The following is a 20,484-nucleotide window of genomic DNA, read 5'->3' on the forward strand; positions in this document are numbered from 1 at the left end:
GTTGGCCCTCTTAAAAGCACCTCTTTAGCTCTTCAAATGCCAAGTGCTGAGTAACAGATTAATGCTGACAGTAAGCTAGGGGTAGGGACAAAAGAATTAAAGTGATATCCAATGTCAGTTCATTGATTTAAATTGGTCCACTCAGAATATGACCTGAACATTGGACGTGGAACCTTTAAAATGTGTTAGGCTAGGGTTTTTCCCCTTTTGTTTTGTTTTACTCAAGAGCTGTGCTTACATTCCACATGCAAACCCAATTTAAATTCAGGGGAGTTGTATAGGAGAACTCCTTTGTTGTGTTAAATCAAATGGAAAATTGAGCATTTTAAAAGTGCATGCTATTTGAAATTGAATAACAGGAAGGGAGATAATGAGTTTTCTTTGTATAAGATTGTGCTCTCCAAGCCGTAATTCAAAAATACATTTTTTGCTATAATTAGTAACATTCATGCGAGCAGAATAATATATTTGATATATAGCCTCAATTTAGAAAGATTTCAAAAATCCCTGTAAAAGATTATGGGACATAGACAATACAGAATGAAGTGGCATTATACTGAAGTTTTGAAATTCTTGTATGAATAGAAATATACTATTCATGCCTGATGAGGATGTTCAATGCATATTACTGAAACGTTCATACTCTTTTTCTTACAATTAGTTGAAGTCTTATTTATATGCTATGTTTTGTTACAGAAAAGCTCTTTCCGCAAGAGCACCATGGTCTATATTTATTTATTAAATTTCTATACTGTGCTTCATTTCAACATCTCACATTGGTTTTTACAAGAAAAGCTATGCAATAATAAAAATTCAGTAACCTCCCGCAAATCATTTATAAAATAAACAGAATAAAAAAGGAGGTGGGTGGAGCAGCAGGGATGAGAAATATGAAGGGCTGAAGAAGAACGGTTATTGTTCTTTGACAAATAACGGAATAAGGCAAGAACAGAAGATAAAAGAATCACTTGAACTACATGAAGTGTGTACATGTCAGAATGTGTAGGCCAAAATAGGAGGACATAATTTCCAGCTGTGGGTGTTTGCTTTGTTTAAGCATTGTATGAGCTTTGATCATACATCTCATTTGTTTGCCTATTAAATTAGAAGCATATGGAGGAGAAATGAAGGAGCAAGGTCATTTGGGGAAGTTCTTTTATTTTAAGCAAGGTTATATTTTGAGTTCGGAAGAAAACAATGAGCTTTGAAATGCCACCCCAAAAAATCACATAACTCTTTGCAAATTTTCAAAGTCAAAAACTTGTCTTTCTGTGAATGCCTGCTTATTAGGTCGAGTGCCCAGAGCGGTGGCATCTGTCAATCAGCATTTGCTAGCATCTGAGGACGTGGTCAGCTGCTGCTTGGATTTAGGGGCACCCAGCATTTCTTTCCGCATTAATGGGCAGCCTGTGCAAGGAATGTTTGAGAACTTCAACACGGATGGACTTTTTTTCCCTGTGGTGAGCTTCTCAGCTGGTGTCAAGTAAGTAGACCCTTCTTTCAGATAAACAGTTTGTTTTGCCAAGCTGTTTTGTTGAATGCTGCCAAATGTGGTCATGGCATCCTTCTCCCAAGGTCCTTTGCAGCTGTCAGTCCTGAAGAGAAAAACAATTTTATGTTGAAACCCTGACTCATAGATAATGGACAATGAAATATAGAGTCTTTGACACCTCTTGTCTTTGGTTTGAACTCTTCCCAGGTTGGCACTGAGCGAAGCCACTTTTATTTAATGATTTCTTTTCCTCCCATGACCTATGTGGAATGATTTAGGTCTCTGTCATTTATCAATGGATAAGTGTCTACACATAGCACCACACTTGGCATTAACTGAGATCTTTGTTGGCAGCAGCAACAAGAGGTCATACTCTCGTCTCACCTAAAAATATTTAAGGAACAATGATGAATCAGTATGACTTATACTTCACTGCTCAGTTGCATAAAACAATACAGAGGTGTTGACTTGGTACCTTTTCCAAGCTCTAATGCAATTTTTATATAATAATCATTTCAAAAATCCCTCCTTTTTTTTTTACAGCTACTTACTAAACCAGTGATAGTCAAGGTAGTGACCTCCAGCTATTGTTTGTTTGTAACTCCCATCAGCCCTAGTGAGCATAGCCATTGGTCCGAGAGTTGTATTGGATAAGAGTTGTAACCCAACAACATCTGGAGGGCGCAATGTTACCTACCCTTGCTCTGAACAGTTTGGGACAATGATATCTGAAGACTGTCTTCTCCCAAATGGACCTGTTCACAGACTTCAGTGTTCAGAGAAGACTGTACGTCCCATCTGCAGCTGGGTCTGATTGGTGGGTTTGATGGACAGGGCTTTCTTGATAGTGGCACCCAACGTATGGACAATACTGCCATATTTTTGTCGGGTCCCTCCTCTGTATGTCTTCAGGTGCAAATTAAAAATGTGTTTCTTTAGATTGACTTTATTTCAGTGAGTTCGTTATTTACTTGTGATGCTTTAATATTCAATTCTCTTCCTGCTCTTGTATATGCTATTTTCCTCTGTATCTTTCCTCTGTTACTGCCGATATTCATAAAAGTTTTCTTGAGGTGCTTTGCCATTTTGGGGCCTCCATTGTGGAGCTGAAAGGCAGGATAATTAATTAATATGTGACTATTAATAAATAAATAGTCACGTACACTAGAATCTGCATGAAAGGGAAACTAAGAGATGAATCAAAACATTTTGGGGGAAATTAGAAGACAGAGAAGACTTCCTGCATTTGTAGATCATCTCTAAGGTAAACCTAGAAGAAACTGAATCCCAGAAGCACAGGGCAGTAAAGAACATTTCAAAGGATTGGGGTAAATCATTTTGTTGACTCTTCATCTACTAAGTAGTTAGGCAGACAGTCTGTGACTCTCGGTGACAAACAAATATATGAATCAGCCCAAGGATTCTTTCATGTGCCAGCAAAGTCTGTATGTGGTGGCTTTGCCACTTCATTTCCACCTTAGAAACCATTTGTCTGAATCAACTCAAGGGGGAAAAATCTCCAGCATTATTCAGCAAATCATACCTACTATGGTAACTGTTAAGATCTTCATATATGTGTTACTTCAACCAAATGGCTTTATACAGGAAAATGAAGTAGTAAAACTTGCTACTAGTAAACTATATATCTCAAAAATAAATGTATGAAGCCTGAGTAATATGTTCAAGTTTCCATGTGGGTGATTATTTGAAACCCAACCACAGCTAAAATGAGTCAAGCAGTACCTTGAGGCTCTTTCCCCATGCAGTTTAACCATTTCAACCACAGTGGGATAAGCTACCAAAAACAGGATTTGCAGTGATATGGCCTAAAATTGTCAGATTTTCTTGAAGAGCTTGAATGTGTGTATGGATTAAATGAGACCTGAAAACCTACAATTGTAAACAACTACTTGCCTATGGCAAATAAGATGCGCCTCCATGTGAGCAAAGAGGAATTTGTTTTTTTGTAAAGAACTGGAACTTCCTTTCATTATTTTCATGCGTGGAAGATTATTTTCACTATCCAAAGGCAGGTGAATAAAAAATGGTAGACTTCTTTTCAAGGTTGTCTGAAAAGTGAACATGCAGAGCAATACTAAGCATGCTTACTCAGGAGTTAGACTTACTATGTTAAATGGGGCTTAATTCCTAGTAAGTGTGTTTTAAATAAACCACAGATTTGCAAATCTGTTTGAAATAGGTTAGAAAACAGTTTAAAAGTACAAGATTATGCAAATCTTCCTGAAAAGAGGAATATTGAATATTATGCTGTAAGTAAGGATTCTTTGAAGATAATTCAAAAGTTGTTACTAGTGCAGAATTTGGATGCCAGAATGCTTACAGGCACAACTGAGAGGGCTTATGTAACACACATTGTGATAGAACTGCACTGATTACCTGTTTTATAGCGTTTTATAAAATTATGCAGAAACATTTTTCTTCCTTTCTCATAACACTAAAATTTATGGTCACCTGATGAAACTGGATATTGGAAGATTCAGGACAGATAGAGTACTTATTCACATACTGGATAGTTACAACTATGGACTGGCTTCCACAGGAGACAATTTCATGGGGGTGGAGAGGGGTGTCACACAATCTGAAGTCTTTCCACGAGGCTTCCAATGATGGCACTCACTTGTTGAATCCCTACCTCACAAAGCAGAACATAATTCTGAAAACATAAAAATCCTGAATCAGTCATGTCAGGGAACTGCTATCGGAGCCGATAGTGGAGGTAAGGCTCCCCAACGATGCAGGAGAAGGGACCAGCAGGGGGAGAGAGAACACTTCCTTTGAGGAAGGAAATAGGAGTGACACCAGGAAGCAAGGGGAAACTGCGGAGAGAGGGCTCCAAGACTCTTCCACAGAGACCAGCGGGGAGAGCACAGGACCTCCGTTGGGCACGCCCACTCTGCGCAGGAGACTTCCATGCAGGGAGGCGAGGAGGAGACTTGCTGTCAAAGAGTTTCTATGTTGGAAGAAGTTCAGGAAACGCCCACTAACGGATTCTGCCAGCGACTGACACAGCCATGGAGAAAGGGCTGTCCAGCCAGGGAAAGGTTTTGCCAGGCTACGTTGCCTAGAACAGTAGCACCCTTTACGCACAAGCAACCCCAATATCCTTTACAAGTCATAAATGTATTTTGTGATGGTGAAGTTGTATATTGAATTGTGTTGAAAAGGAGTTCAGTTACATCATAATATAAGTACTGTAAAGGTATGTTCAATTTCCTTAGATACCATTAAGTCTCACATATAAAACAAAGAAGGTTCTTAATATTTGAAGCACATCTGCCTGAGAATATATAAATTTGAATATAAATGCATTGATTGCAGAGGTACAGACCCAAGGCTAAAATGAAATTAGTGCTAGCAGATTCCTCTGCTTCTTGCTAAGAGAGGGTTCATGAAGCTCAAGGGTCCAGATGTGTTGACATGAAAAGTCAACATCTTTGAAATAAATGGCTGGTGCTCTTTGTAATTGAACAGGTGGTATGTTAAATAGTGCTGCTGCAGGGCTGCCTGTGTCTGAAAACTCACACTGTCACAGAAAAAACAATATTAGGCATTTGACATATTCCTGAAACTCATCCTAGGAAAATTATGTAAAATGGCTAGGGATGTCATTGCAGCTGCTCAGGCAGTTGGAGAAAAGGCCTAACAAAATGTGTTGAAATGAATGTTATTATAATTTGTGTCAGTTCAGCAGTGAACTGATATTCTATATTAGTTAAATATTGTGTATAACTATTTGAATAAATGTTGACTCAGTAGTCTTGTACTTCTCAAATGAACTTGTAGTTGATGAGGACATGTCAGTGTCAGAACCTCTGCTCACTTTGCATCTGCTCCTTTATTGCTGATTGAAAGAAAATAGTACAGTACTGTAGAGCCAGAACGGGGGATCTGGTTGTTGTACCATCCCTCCCACTGTCCAGCCACCGCTGTGACCGAGCTGGTGGAGGCAGTCTCTGGTTTGTGTTAGAGAATCCCAAGACTGGATCTGGAGGACTTCAATATCCATGTTGATGCTGACTTGTCTGGGCCAGTTCAAGAGCTCATGGATGCCCTGAAAACCATCCAACACATACTGTAGATCATACCCTAGATCTGGTTTTCACTTCAGACATCATTATGAAGGACCCAGTTGTATATTGTCCATTGTCATGGAAGGATTACTCCCTGGTGAGCTTTGGATTGACTGTGACTGACACCCACCCACACCAACCCACACGTGTGTGTGTGTGTGTGTGTGTGGGTTGGTTGGTTAGATTGATCCACCCTCAGAGATTGATGAAATCCGAGGTATTTCTGGATACTCTGGGGTATTTTCCAAGAAGCATAATGGGTGCTACTGTTGAAGCCCTAGTTTCACTTTGGAATATTGAAATGCAAAGGGCAATTGACTCGGTCATTTGTAAGTGGCCTTTCCAGCCACGGGGAGTCTGGAAAGCTCATTCGTTTACTGAGCAGCTCCAGACAGTGAAGCAGGCTGGCCATCATTTAGAGTGCAGGGGTTATAAGTCCCAGTGCAGGAATAGAAATATGAATGCATAACTCAGGCATAGGCAAACTCAGCCCTCCAGATGTTTTGGAACTACATTGGGATATTGAGGGTGGGCAGGAAAGATGATTTGTAAATATGATGCAAGACCTGTGGGGAAATTATTTGTGATAATACCCAGCAAAGTCATACTCATAGTAGATCCATTGCACCTAATAGACAGATTACCCATCTTTATTGATTTCAGTGAGTCTACTCTAAGTGTTAACAACACCGAGCATCACACATAGACTTTTGTCCTCAGTTTACTTGATTGTATTTGAATATTCTGCGTTAGACACATATCATCTATCATCTGTAAAAGGTTTTCCAGCTGTTAGAAATCAATGTTAGAAATTAATTTTCCAGTGAATAAAGGGGAAGTTTAAAATAAAGAAGTATTCTTTTCTTTACTGCAATTGCTGCTTAATTAATTTGGGCGCACGCGCGCAGGAATTAATGTTTAATGATAACATTTATATCTTCAAATGAGACCCCTGTTATTTTATTTGCTTTAAAAAAATTCACCCTCTTGAAATATTGTGCTTGTTCCACTTGCAATTGTACAGGGTACGTTTCTTGATGGGTGGGCGCCATGGAGAGTTCAAATTTCTACCTCCTGCTGGCTATGTGCCTTGCTATGAAGCTTTGCTTCCAAAAGAGAAGATGAAACTGGAACCAGTTAAAGAATATAAGAGAGATTTGGATGGAGTTAGAGATTTGCTTGGTACCACACAATTTCTCTCCCAAACTAATTTCATCCCTTGTCCAATTGACACCAGCCAGGTATGTTTAATTGAAAACATCAGTATGAATTTGTAATGTATCAGAACAGTATTTTGTAGCACACCACTCCTATGATGCATATTTTTTACTTCCTATCTGGTTATTAATAAAACATGCAGAGGATATCACTGTTAATTATTTTGTCTCATTTAAAACTCACCTCTTTTCTTCTAGATTGCTTTGCCTTTCCATCTTGAGAAGATCAGAGACAAGCTTGCTGAAAATATCCATGAACTCTGGGGAATGAATAAAATAGAACTTGGCTGGACTTATGGCAAGGTACAATTTAAGAGTAATTCTAATGAGAAGAAAGGAGCCCTATGCATGAAGACCCTGGAGAAGTTACAAAGAACCACAATCATAGCAGATGGCGGTGGAAGCTAGTGTCTATTTACAAGGTTGAAATACTGAAAAATCATTGTAGCTAATAAGGCCTGCCTTCTTTCCTTCCAGAATATGACACACCATTGGTTTAAGTGGTGGCTTGTGGAAGATGCTGATGATGTATTCCACCATTTTTAAAATAAAAAACACCTTAATTTAATAGAAGTAGGATATTTATACATTTACTTGTATATAGAATAAAAGGTAAAGGTACCCCTGCCCGTACGGGCCAGTCTTGACAGACTCTAGGGTTGTGTGCCCATCTCACTTAAGAGGCCGGGGGCCAGTGCTGTCCGGAGACACTTCCGGGTCACGTGGCCAGTGTGACATCGCTGCTCTGGCAAGCCAGAGCCGCACACGGAAACGCCGTTTACCTTCCCGCTAGTAAGCGGTCCCTATTTATCTACTTGCACCCAGGGGTGCTTTCGAGCTGCTAGGTTGGCAGGAGCTGGGACTGAGCAACGGGAGCGCACCCCGCCGCGGGGATTCGAACCACCGACCTTTCGATCGGCAAGCCCTAGGCGCTGAGGCTTTTACCCACAGTGCCACCCACGTCCCATTGTATATAGAATACTGCAATGTAATTTCCATGTCATGTATACAACCAAGATGTTTTTAATCTTACATACTAAAGTTTTTAATCTTGCATATTTAACTTAGTTACAGTGGTGAAAGTTCCTAAATTATTGGTATGAGGACCCAGAAATGGCTTGTAAGAGCCATGTGGTCTGAGCTGCAGCAAGCAAAATCCTCCCAAAATGAACTAACCCTGGCAGGACAGCTTACTCTATGGTCTTCATGCATTAATTAGGCTTAAAGGTGTTTGTTATATGAGGATGGTTATGCATGGAAATGGTATAGCAAAAAAGGGGCAAAATGTCTTCCACCTTCTTCCCTGGCTGGCAAGAACCTTGCAGGACTTTGAATGCAGTGGAGAATCCGCTGCTCTGCAACTAGCTAACTCCTTGTTTGGATTGCTCTGTGCTTTACTAGTTAAAGACTCATGTTGGAAGGTTTCCTAATGTTTATCTGTTGGGCTTCCGTGGTTCTAAGGTTACATACAGTCTCTCTTGTATTTTATATTGTAGATACGAGACGATAATAAAAGACAACACCCTTGTCTGGTGGAATTTTCAAAACTACCTGAAACAGAGAAGAACTATAACCTTCAAATGTCAACAGAAACCCTGAAGTGAGTTATGAAATGGAAGAATTAAAAAACCACTATAATATATAGTTTGATTCTGCAGCAGAACTCTATGTGTTGACATTGTTTTGGAAAGTGGGTGTCATATATACAGTTAGGTTCATATATTGCACCTAAGAATGTCTGTGCACTCTACAGGCATATGAGGAACAGAGGGGAAGTAATATTATGCCATTGCATCATTTCATTCTTGCTACAAATTTAGAAACAAGCAGTATGATTTTGGAGTTATGCAGAATTATATTGAATGGAAAATAAAACATTTTGCCTCCTGATCCCCCATGTCAGAGTCCTACCTGGGATTCAGTTTCTTTTAAGGAGGGCTTCCAGCATTTTCCTTTCCTCTACTCTGCCTCAGTTCATTAGACAATGAGCTTCAGTGTTTGGTCGAAGGTTGAATAAAAGTGGAGAAAAGCAGCACATAAAATGTGGACACTGAAATAATTCTTGCTGTGCTATAAAACAATTCTGGTTTTTTAATTTACACGTTATTAATTTTTAGTGGAAAGTGAAATTATATAATATAAAATCTAATAGCCTATATATGATGTTGGAAATACACATTATTTATAGTAGCAATGATAGCATGACAAAGGAATAATAATAATAATAATAATAATAATAATAATAATAATAATACCTCACCCATCTGGCTGGGTTTCCCCAGCCATTCTGGGAGGCTTGCAGCACATATAAAACATCAAACACAAAACATTTCCGGATACATGGCTGCCTTCAGATGTCTTCTAAAACTTTTGAACTTATCTCCTTGACATCTGATGGGAGGGTGTTCCACAGGGGTAGCACCACTGCTGAGAAGGCCCTCTGCCTGGTTCCCTGTAACTTCGCTTCACACATTGAGGGTACCACCAGAAGACCCTTGGACCTCAGTGTCCAGGCTGAGCGATGGGGGTGGAGACGCACCTTCAAGTATACTGAGCTGAGGCCATTTCAGGCTTTAAAGGTCAGCAGCAACACTTTGAATTGTGCTTGGAAACGTACTGGGAGCCAGTAAAGATCTTTTACTGTTGTATGTTCCCGGCAGCTGCTCCCAGTCACCAGTCGAGCTTCCACATTCTGAATTAGCTGTAGTTTATGGGTCACCTTCAAAGGTAGCCCTACACAGAGCCCATTGCAGTAGTCCAAGCAGAAGATAACCAGAGCTTGCACCACTCTGGCGAGACAGTCTGTGGGCAGGTAGGGTCTCAGTCGGTGCACCAAAGGAGCTGGTAGACAGCTGCCCTGGACACAGGAATGGAAGAACTTTCACATTGTTGATTTATGGCCATAGCAATAACCAGCAAATATAATTCAAATGTTTTTGTTTTAAAGTAAGTTACCACTGTCAGAATACATTATACACATTAAAATGGGATGAAATAGAATCCTATTTGTGTGAACTCAGAAGTAAAAAACTTAAAATTTCTATAATTTTTAAGCTGGGGAATTATATATATGCTTTAAGCTGCCCGGAGTGGCTGGAGAAACCCAGCCAGATGAGCGAGGTATAAATAATAAAACTATTATTATTATTTTTAATAACATTTGGTGTGGCCATTCTAAAAGAATATTTTTTTATCTAAATATGACTGTGGATAGGAACTGCTAAGTTGCAAATGTGTAGCACAGTTTATAACACTCATAAAAAGAGTTGGCTATTTTATTCAGAGAAGCATACATTTGGAAGTTTTGGAGCTGGTTTGAGGCAGGGCCATTATCCACACACGTGTTAATCAGCATGAACAATAGAGACTAAAATCTGGCATAAGCAGATTTGATGGCATAGGGATAGAAAAATACTCAGTATCATAGAATCAGTAGCCGGAGATTGTTTGGATAGGCAGGCTAAGCCACATGCGACAAGGGAAAGCAAAACCCTTAGGGTCATTTCCCTTGCCTACTTAAGGAAGAGCTGACTTCCCATGCATATATAGCAACCAGACCCTTAATATGAACAAATCCCATCATCAAAAAGAATTTTTTAATAAGACACATCCCCATGTTGCTATTTATCCTATCCCAGCTTGCTGTAGTCTTGTGAGGCCAGGGATAAAAGGATAAAAATCATACAGTACAAAATGAAAGTAAAACCCAAGAACAAGTCAAAATGCGACCAGCAAAACAAACTGACAAGCAAAACCAATACCAGTTAAAAACAAACAAACAGCAGTTTTGTAAGCAGAGGGTTGGAAATTGTGGGACTGTACTCTCCTCTCCTCCCCTAGCCCCAGTTTTTTTTGCTGTTTTAACCACCCTGATGGATATTGCGTTGTATTTTTACAACTCACTTTTATTTTTATAGAACGCTTTTGGCCCTTGGGTGCCATGTTGTTCACATTAATCCAGGAGCAGAGGAAGATCTTCAGAAAATCAAACTTCCAAAAAAGTAAGTGTGTTTATAACTGTAATGACTGCATATTGATTTCATGTGTTGTTTATGTGGTGATTATTTGTAAATTGCTGGTTGGAAATGTTTCATACTTTTCTTTTAGCAATATAGATTCATAAATTTTGAACTTATTGAAGAGCTGCTTATCCTTTATAGAAGGTTGGGAAACTGACAGAAAATACCACCTTATTTCAGAACCAGGTATTAAGACCTCAGCTGTAACACCTCTGTGTTAATTTTAAGGAACTAAAGAAGAATAACTGTACATTTACCATCTTGTTTAGAAGCCTCTTACAACTTCTGAATACACACAGAGTTTACTGTTTCTTTGAAAGAATTCTACCTCCCAACACATCTTTTGATTTACTAATTTTGTTACAAAATAAAAAAAAAATCCTGTTTAACTTCCCTAAGTCTCCAAGTGCCAGAGCTCAGCTACATTAGTAAAAAAACAAACAAAAAAAACCACAGTGTTTTGAATGTGTTATAAACATGCAACACCAGACGGTGATGGAGAGTAAAGAAAAATTCTATGTGATTTTCCACAACATTTTTTCCCTTTTGTTATAATGATTTAATTTCTGACTCATTTATAGCGGGGGTTTTTCCTGTGTGTAGATCTACCCAGAGTTTCTTTAAAAAGCAAAAATTAGCCTGTAGGAAAGCGGGGCATTCCTCAGAGGTGTTTTTCACCCAAGCTTGTTAGCCTAGAGAGCCAGTGTGGTGTAGTGGTTAAGAGCAGTAGTCTTGTAATCTGGTGAACCAGGTTCGCTTCCCCGCTCCTCCACATGCAGCTGCTGGGTGACCTTTGGCCAGTCACACTTCTCTGAAGTCTCTCAGCCCCACTCACCTCACAGAGTGTTTGTTGTGGGGGAGGAAGAGAAAGGAGACTGTTAGCCGCTTTGAGACTCCTTCGGGTGGTGATAAAGCGGGATATCAAATCCAAACTCTTCTTCTTCTTCTGTTTGCCTGTTGGCAACATAGACTTCATTTATTGCCCATAACCAATGCACATCACCAGAGTGCTTGAGAATATCTGGAATGGTGCAATGGGCAGCTGTATATCATGGGTTGTTTCTGCCCTGTTTTCACATAGATACAGGGCATTCCAAATAGTTCATACTGTATATTTAATTGTACACAGTAATAGGAAGAATATTTCACTCTAATGTATCTAACACCTCCTCTCATAGCACATTGCTTGTTACCTTTGGTTGAAACATATAGCTGAGTGGCTAAAACACACTGATTCTAGCTCCAAAAGTAACCCTCTATCATCTCTGCTGGTTTATAGTTACATGATGTCAAATGGCTATAAGCCAGCACCTCTAGATCTTTCTGAAGTGAAATTGCTGCCTTCGCAAGAAGTGTTGGTTGACAAACTTGCAGAGAATGCACATAATGTCTGGGCAAAAGACAGAATAAAACAAGGTTGGACATACGGCATTCAGCAGGTAAAGATAATTTAAATAATATTTGGGTGGCATTAGGATGAGGGTTATGCTTAATTTAAAGTGGCACTGATGGGTTATATACTTAATTCTTGAAAAATCTGTCTTCCTCAATGACTACTGTGTTTGTCTGAAAGCCTGTGATAACTGAGCTATGATAGCATGATCATTCAGCAAATCTATTGCAAAAAAGATTTTTATGACTGGAATTGGACTTGCATTGGCCTTGAGTGTAAATTCAGACAAATCTGTAGTGTGATGCTTCTATGTTTTGCTTGCCTTTTAGTTATTGTGTTTATATCTAGATTTAAATTAATTTAATTTAATTTTAAGAATCTATAACCTGAATCCTGCTTTTCTTATCTGTACCTTTTTTAGGACCTCAAAAACAAACGAAATCCCCGACTGGTGCCTTATACATTATTAGATGAGCGTACTAAAAAATCAAACAGAGATAGCCTTCGTGAAGCTGTCCGCACCTTTGCTGGTTATGGATATAACATTGAACCACCAGATCAAGAAATAGGCAAGTCTTGCTGTGCTATTATGAACAGTCGCTATAGTATTTTTAATGTGCTTTGCCATCTATCTCACTTACTTCATCTTCCCAACAGTATTCTCATTTTTCAGCTGCATGTGGATTGAACTAGATGTTGCAAGCACTGGTTCTCACACTCTCTCATTCTTCTGCCCTGTTTAGCACTCAAAAAGCAGAGAAATGTAGAAGATTTGCTAACCAATTATGTCAATAGGAATGTTGTTTAAACCTGACAATCAACCTATTAAAAAATGCATGTTTAAATCTGCATGTCAATCACTCAGAGACTTAACGGGCATGCGTGAGTGACTGATGCACACTCAAACTTGCCAATTTTCACTGCTCCTACCCTGCTCTTCCCCATGACCAAAACACCCTTACCTTGAGAGAGGGATAGGAGGAACGTCTCCTGTGTAGAGGAAGCAATGTGTTATGCAGTACCACATCTCCCTTCCCAAAGTAAAGCTTTTTGGGCTTGGAGCAGCAGGGAGTCAGGGCAGGAGGACAGAAGGAACCCAGGGAGAGAAAGCAAGAGCCAGTTCAAGGAGGAATTGCTCTTAAGGTTGCCTTAGTACCTCTGTAACTGAAGCTGGGACGCGGGTGGCGCTGTGGGTAAGAGCCTCAGCGCCTAGGGCTTGCCGATCGAAAGGTCGGCGGTTCATATCCCCGCAGCGGGGTGTGCTCCCGTTGTTCGGTCCCAGCGCCTGCCAACCTAGCAGTTTGAAAGCACCCCCGGGTGCAAGTAGATAAATAGGGGCCGCTTACTGGTGGGAAGGTAAACGGCGGTTCCGTGTGCGGTTCTGGCTCGCCAGATGCAGCTTCGTCATGCTGGCCACGTGACCCGGAAGTGTCTCCGGACAGCGCTGGCCCCCGGCCTCTTGAGTGAGATGGGCACACAACCCTAGAGTCTGTCAAGACTGGCCCGTACGGGCAGGGGTACCTTTACCTTTACCTTTAACTGATACTGGAATATTGTTTCAACTAACTTAGGGTTGTTGTTTTTGGCTTTCTTCTATCTTTCACAGCTGACCAAACAGTAGAAAAAGTGAGCATTGACAAGATACGTTTCTTCAGAGTAGAGCAGTCTTACGCAGTTAAGACTGGAAAGTGGTATTTTGAATTTGAAGCTGTAACAGGAGGAGATATGCGTGTTGGGTGGGCGAGGCCAGGCTGTCGGCCTGACATAGAATTGGGTGCCGATGACCAAGCATTTGTCTTTGAAGGCAGCAAGGTTAGTACATTTGATAATAAAATTAAGTAAGTAGGTCTGTAGCTAATAGCTATGGTTAAACAACTACTACAAAAATATGGTTCACACACACACACACACACACACACACACACACACAGTCTTCTGCCAAGTTTATTATTTGTTTAACAAAATTTATATATCGCTTGATTGTTTTTGGGGTTGTTTTTTTTAAATCTCTTAAGCTGTTTACCACAAGCATCACCAAAAGTGTGGCCAATATCCAGGCAGCATTTTCTGGAGCTGATTGCTTACCTGTTTATCCTCTGTTTAAGAAATTAATTTTGCTTATGAACTCATATTTGCACATAAAAATACCACATCACTTGGTATTTAGGTGTGACTTCTGGGGACATTTTGAATTTATTGCTCAGTGCTAAATTAATAATCAATTCTGCCCCCGTCTTGACAAAAATAGCTTCTTTGTTTATCTTCTTTTACCTCTCTCTGCAGTGAATATGTTCCGACACACACATTTGAACCTGCTTGTTTTTCAGGGTCAACGTTGGCACCAGGGTAGTGGATTCTTTGGACGAAATTGGCAACCAGGAGACGTAGTGGGTTGTATGATAAATCTAGATGACAAATCAATGATCTTTACTCTGAATGGAGAGTTGCTTATAACCAATAAAGGTTCAGAACTTGCTTTTGCTGACTTTGAAATAGATAATGGTAAGCGAATTCTTTGTTGGGACAGTGCTACTAATTGAAAGGAAATAACGAGAAACCTGAATCTTGCGGTAGACTGTAAATTCTTAGTGTACAAAAACGATGATTAATTTTGGGTGTGTTCTACAACTTCAGATTTCAGTTGTTTAACTAATAGACATTGGCTGTTCGTCAGCCTTCCCAGCCTTTAGTGAAGTAGCTTAATTTAAGAAACGTAACTATTATTTCCATTCAAGCAGGCGTGTTGCAGCTTAAAGAAAAACAAATTTATTAGGCAAAAGCTTTTGTGGGCTACAGTCCACTTCATCAGATGAAGTATAATTCTTTCTGTTTGCTGCTCTGGTTTTGGTGTTCTGTTGCTCAAGAAGCAGCTTAGTCATGCTGGCCACATGATCCGGAAAAACTGTCTGCGGAGCGGACAAATGCCGGCTCCCTCGGCCTGTAAAGCGAGATGAGTGCCGCAACCCCAGAGACATCTGTGACTGGACTTAACTGTCAGGGGTGCTTTACCTTTACCTTTAAACTTCTTAGTCTGGTGGTGGTGCTGATAAACACCAACCCTGCCCAGAATAAAACATCTATCACCTATGATTTGATCATAGATGAAGGGCCTGACCTGGTGTGCATAGCTGAGACCATGGTAAGCAAATTAACACTGTTAGTTTTAAGTTAATTACTAAACAGAATGAAGCCTGGTCCAAGGTTCTTTCTTATTAGAACCCCAAATCCATTGGAATTGAACCTGGGCAGCATTTTGTCGCTTGCTATTTTTTTGGGGGGGGGGGGCATTTAATAATAGTCTGTCCTTGAAATTAATCATTTGTAATGTTTGAATCTTTTTTTAATTTGAAAGTTTATGTCCCTCCATTATATATATATCATGATGATAACCAGTAGGGCTTCTCTATTCCTAAACGGGCTTTTATTAAACAAAAAACGACAGTGTTGCACGGCAGCGATCCATATGGATATTTTTGTAATCTATTAGAGACCATTAGGATTCACAGTTACAAGTTATTGATGGCAAATGCCAAGATCATGCCAGGAGCGTATGTTACCACGTGTAGCTAGCGCTATTTGTCATTCTTTCTGACTAACATTTTTTCATTAATGACTGCCTGGGATGCTGTATCAGTTGTGCTGTCAGCTTTTTATGAAGAAAGGAACATGTGTAATGCCTGGCAAAGCCAAATACTTCACAATAAGAGTATTAGGAATAGGCTTGGCTCTTTCTGTTGGAAGTAGATTTGTTTAATCACTGGCATTTAACTGCTGCCTTCCTTTCGTTCCTTCCTCCAGAACAGTCTGCTTTCAAAGTAGTCATTAAGTTGTTTTGTTTTGTTTCTTTTTCTTTTCTTTTAAGCAGAAAAAGCACTATTTGTTCATTCTCTGTTCCCACTATTTGGATGAAATTTCCACTAAGCGCCTTTTAGTTTCTTGTTGTTTTGTACTGCCAAGTGCTGCAGACCTAACAAGATCTGGTCCCCTTAACAGATCCCTGTGCTTCTCATGGAAGCCTTCATGCAGAGTAATGTTATTAGCCTCATAAAAGGTTTATAAGAAAGCTTTCCTGTGGTTCAGGATAAGTTGTTTATCCTTTCAGCTCTTTATACAATAAATGTCAATCTGACATTTGGTAACTGATTATTAGAGAAGTCAATCAGGGGACTAATTGTTTCAGAAGGTCTTCTGTGCCCTACTTACCGTATGTGATGTTTTATTATTCTTTTATTTCTGGGGAATGTGTGTGTGTGTTTGTGGCTTCCCTGAATTCTTTGCCACCATTTCTAATGAACTGGGTACAAATTTAATCAGGAATAAATAAATTCATCCCTTTAACCAAAAGAGATTGCACTGAGAGTATGGTAAGCTTATGGTTAGAATAATCAGCTCTGGGGTTTTCTATGTATATATTTCTCTAACTCCATATTCATGTTTCATGTTTGATTCAGGCTTTGTCCCCATATGCTCATTGGGTCTGTCTCAGATTGGACGGATGAATTTTGGGAGAGATGCCAGCACCTTTAAGTATTATACAATGTGTGGTCTACAGGAAGGCTTTGAACCTTTTGCTGTCAACATGAACAGAGATGTTGCTATGTGGTTCAGCAAACGTTTACCAACATTTGTCAATGTACCAAAAGACCACCCTCATATTGAGGTAACGCTGCAGAGTCAGAAGAGACGTGGCATGTTCCCTTATACTTTTGGTCACTAAGAATTACATTGCAGAAGTAATAATAATGATTTTATTATTTATATCCCGCCCATCTGGCTGGATTTTCCCCACCATTCTGGCAGCTTACAGAACATATTAAAAACATAGAAAATGTCAAACATTAAAAACTTCCAGATACAGGGCTGCCTTCAAATGTCTTCGAAAAGTCAGATAGTTGTTTATTTCTTTGACATCTGCTGGGAAGGCATTCCATAGGGCAGGTGCCACTGCCGACAAGGCCCTCTGCCTGGTTCCCTGTAACTTCACTTCTCACAGTGAGGGAGGCTATTTCTACATCGCCTTATCGTGAATATATATCATTGACAGTTCCCATAGGCTTTCACGTTAATCCCTTCACTTTCACATCCTTTTATCTGCATTACTTCTTTTAGATAAACTAAAATGGTTGTATTTCAATAATTTATTCCCAGACACAATTACAACCTGCTATTAAGATGTATTTAACACTAACTGTGTGCAAGATAGAAATGATATTGTTGTTACTCTGTTTCACTATCTCATTCAATTAGTCTTTTTTTTTAAGCAGATGGTTTGATGAGACACCCAGAGATTACTTAACATTCTGTATACAGATACATTTCAAAGGTCCCTTTTTATAATCAAATTTGAACATGTTTAAACAGACAATACATGTGTATTCAGAAGTCCCATTGAGTTTGGGTAAGTGGGTATAAAGACTGCAGCCTTGCTGTGTTAATAGTTGGGAACTTTGGTTTGTGCAAAACTGTTTGAGGTAGGACATCTGAAGGCGTATTCTGTGCATCTTAAAAACTTGCTACTCTGTCAAACTCTCTCTCTCTCTCTCTCTCTCTCTCTCTCTCTCTCTCTCTCTCTGTGTGTGTGTGTGTGTGTGTAACTGCTCCTTTTTTGTCTCATAAGAAAATTGTTAATGACCTTTGACTGCAGGTAACAAGAATTGATGGGAACATTGACAGTCCTCCTCGCTTAAAAGTTACCCATAAGACATTTGGAACACAGAATAGTAATGCAGACATGATATATTGTCGCTTGAGCATGCCAGTTGAATTCCACTCATCTTTTAACTACAGTACTGGTTTGGAACTGATTGATAGTTTCCAAAAAAGGTTAGATATAAGTTTGATTTTCCTCTAGCCTTAACTTTGTTTTAAAACCGCTTTCTTTTCTTTTTTGAGTCCATGGATTTAAAAATGATTTCTACTTACTCTGTACAGTTTTGTGGCTTTGGATTTTATGGTACCCTAATCCTTAGTCTATAAACAAGAAATTTATCTATCCTGTAGTTAAATGGCTTTGATTATTCAGGGGTATTGAGCATGACAGACTTCAGCTGAAATGCAATCTCCTGGGATGTATTCTGATTCAAAATATTGTAGTCACACTGCCTTTTTGAATTTATATGCTGCTGCAAGTCCTTCTCTTTAGCATATACCTATTTTTATTTAAAGCAGTTGAGGCGCAGAAGGACTTTCTGATCCTATGTCCTTCTCTTTTAACTGACAGATAGAATTCATGCGTAATTCTCCCTTCATGGTTCTATCTAGCACAGATTTCATACTATGAAAAAAGTGCCAAATTTCATATTTTCCAGATAGCAACCAATCCATCAAAGCTTCCCTTCATCATTTTTTCAGCTTTATGCAGTATTCTCTCATAGAATCATAGAATTGTAGAGTTGGAAGGTACAACGAATGTCATCTAGTCCAACCTCGTGCAATGCAGGAATCTTTTGCCCAACATGGGCAAAACCCACAACCTTGAGATTGAGTCCCATAGTCTACTGACTTAGCTATCTCAGTTCCTGTTTTATGTATTTAAATGACTGATAATTATACTTTATTTTCAGAAAACAGAACCAGGAGATACCTGTTCATGCCACAACGGTAAGTATATAACCATGGTTGTTGTTGTTGCTTATGTTTTTAGAAATGGGCTAGCTCCCCCAGGTTCAGATGAATTGGTTCAGATGAAGTCACACTGTTTCTCCTAAAATTGGGAAAGAATTTGAGTCAATGTGAGCCAATCCAGGTTGATGGTCATTGGGCTATCATGGAGTCTGCTCCCTCTGCCATTCCCAAAGCCCTGCTCACCCAGTAAGCCCCCATTGATCCTCCAAGTCCCAGTCCTTCCCAAAATGTACTGGCTGCTTCTGAGGACTGAATCGCTGCTGGATTGTCTGTAATCTTTGGGTTGAAGGGTGGAATACAATTTCAATTCGAATTCAATAGGTAAAGGTAAAGGACTCCTGGACGGTTAAGTCCAGTCAAAGGCGACTATGGGGTGTGGCGCTCATCTCGCTTTCAGGCCGAGGGAGCCGGTGTTTGTCCACAGACAGCTTTCTGAGTCATGTGGCCAGCATGACTAAACCACTTCTGGTGCAACGGGACACCGTGAGAGAAACCAGAGTGCACAGAAACACTGTTTACCTTCCCGTCGCAGCAGTACCTATTTATCTACTTGCACTGGTGTGCTTTCAAACTGGTAGGTTTGCAGCAGCTGGGACAGAGCAACGGGAGCTCACCCCGCCGCAGGGATTCGAACCGCCGACCTTCCGATCGGCAAGCCCAAGGGGCTCAGTGGTTTAGACCACAGCGTCACCCACGTCAGTAATTAGTAATTAGTAGTTAGGCCCAGAAAAGCTCAGTGAAAATTGAACCACGTGTCAGTGCGGAATGCTTTGAACATTTATCCAGGAAAAAATAAAGCACAACCGGTTTTGTTCAAGCCACGCATACTGATTCTATTAATTATTTCTTTTTAGTACACGGGATGCAGTTTTCTGTTAGAAGGTTTTTGTGCTTGTTTCCATTTAAATATATATTTATTTAAATATTTCCGCTTGCTATTGTTTTTTCCAGTACTACTACTCAGTGCGGATCTTTGCGGGCCAAGACCCATCTGTTGTCTGGATTGGCTGGGTAACACCTGATTACCACTTTTACAGTGAACATTTTGACTTAAATAAGAACTGCACAGTAACAGTTACTTTGGGAGATGAAAGAGGAAGAGTTCATGAAAGGTGTGACTCTTAGAAATTACCTATTGATTAACCTATGTCTCAATTAATTTTATCAATAGTTGGAAATGACTTTTAATTTTTATAACCCCAAAATGAAATTGGTTTGATTTTATTCATAACATTTGAACCTGAGAATATGCTTTGTGCAAGTACTTAATGCCATCATTTACTAATATTAGATAAAGTTAACAGTAACATTTATAGGACTCTGTGTTACTTCCTCAGCTACAGTTCCTTGAAATTATATGTCCTGTGGCTTTAACTGTGAAGATAATTTTGATGCAGACTTCACAAGTAAAAAAGTAGAGTTCAGATGTTAGACTTATATTTAAAAAAATATGTTGTTAACTTTTCAAGAAGTAATATCCAAACAGCTGAGTGACGGCGGGGGGGGGGGGGGAGATATTTTTGTCAGGTTTCATTGTACTTCTAATTAGAAAAGTAAGATTTAAATGAACCTTTCAGGTGATCCTTGCAAGTGATTACTGACTTAAAGTTAGTTTTAAAAGCAAAGCTTGCACTTAACATGCATCCTT

The 20,484-nt window shown here is 39.6% G+C and overlaps 1 protein-coding gene across 14 annotated transcripts in view; it reads left to right on the forward strand.

Annotated features, from left to right (window-relative positions):
• RYR3 (ryanodine receptor 3) overlaps positions 1 to 20,484 on the forward strand; it is a 293,341-nt gene that overhangs the window by 119,104 nt on the left and 153,753 nt on the right. For all 14 annotated transcript variants that reach the window (XM_077926602.1, XM_077926563.1, XM_077926598.1 and 11 more), the window contains exons 19-31: positions 1,291 to 1,483; positions 6,608 to 6,824; positions 6,999 to 7,103; positions 8,297 to 8,400; positions 10,718 to 10,801; positions 12,099 to 12,258; positions 12,634 to 12,781; positions 13,819 to 14,024; positions 14,540 to 14,714; positions 16,664 to 16,872; positions 17,857 to 18,035; positions 18,776 to 18,812; positions 19,788 to 19,948. In XM_077926602.1, coding sequence (XP_077782728.1) covers positions 1,291 to 1,483; positions 6,608 to 6,824; positions 6,999 to 7,103; positions 8,297 to 8,400; positions 10,718 to 10,801; positions 12,099 to 12,258; positions 12,634 to 12,781; positions 13,819 to 14,024; positions 14,540 to 14,714; positions 16,664 to 16,872; positions 17,857 to 18,035; positions 18,776 to 18,812; positions 19,788 to 19,948 — 1,978 coding nt within the window. The remainder of the gene's footprint in view (positions 1 to 1,290; positions 1,484 to 6,607; positions 6,825 to 6,998; positions 7,104 to 8,296; positions 8,401 to 10,717; positions 10,802 to 12,098; positions 12,259 to 12,633; positions 12,782 to 13,818; positions 14,025 to 14,539; positions 14,715 to 16,663; positions 16,873 to 17,856; positions 18,036 to 18,775; positions 18,813 to 19,787; positions 19,949 to 20,484) is intronic.

Source organism: Podarcis muralis, chromosome 1 (genome assembly GCF_964188315.1).
Source record: "Podarcis muralis chromosome 1, rPodMur119.hap1.1, whole genome shotgun sequence".
Lineage (NCBI taxonomy): Eukaryota > Metazoa > Chordata > Lepidosauria > Squamata > Lacertidae > Podarcis > Podarcis muralis.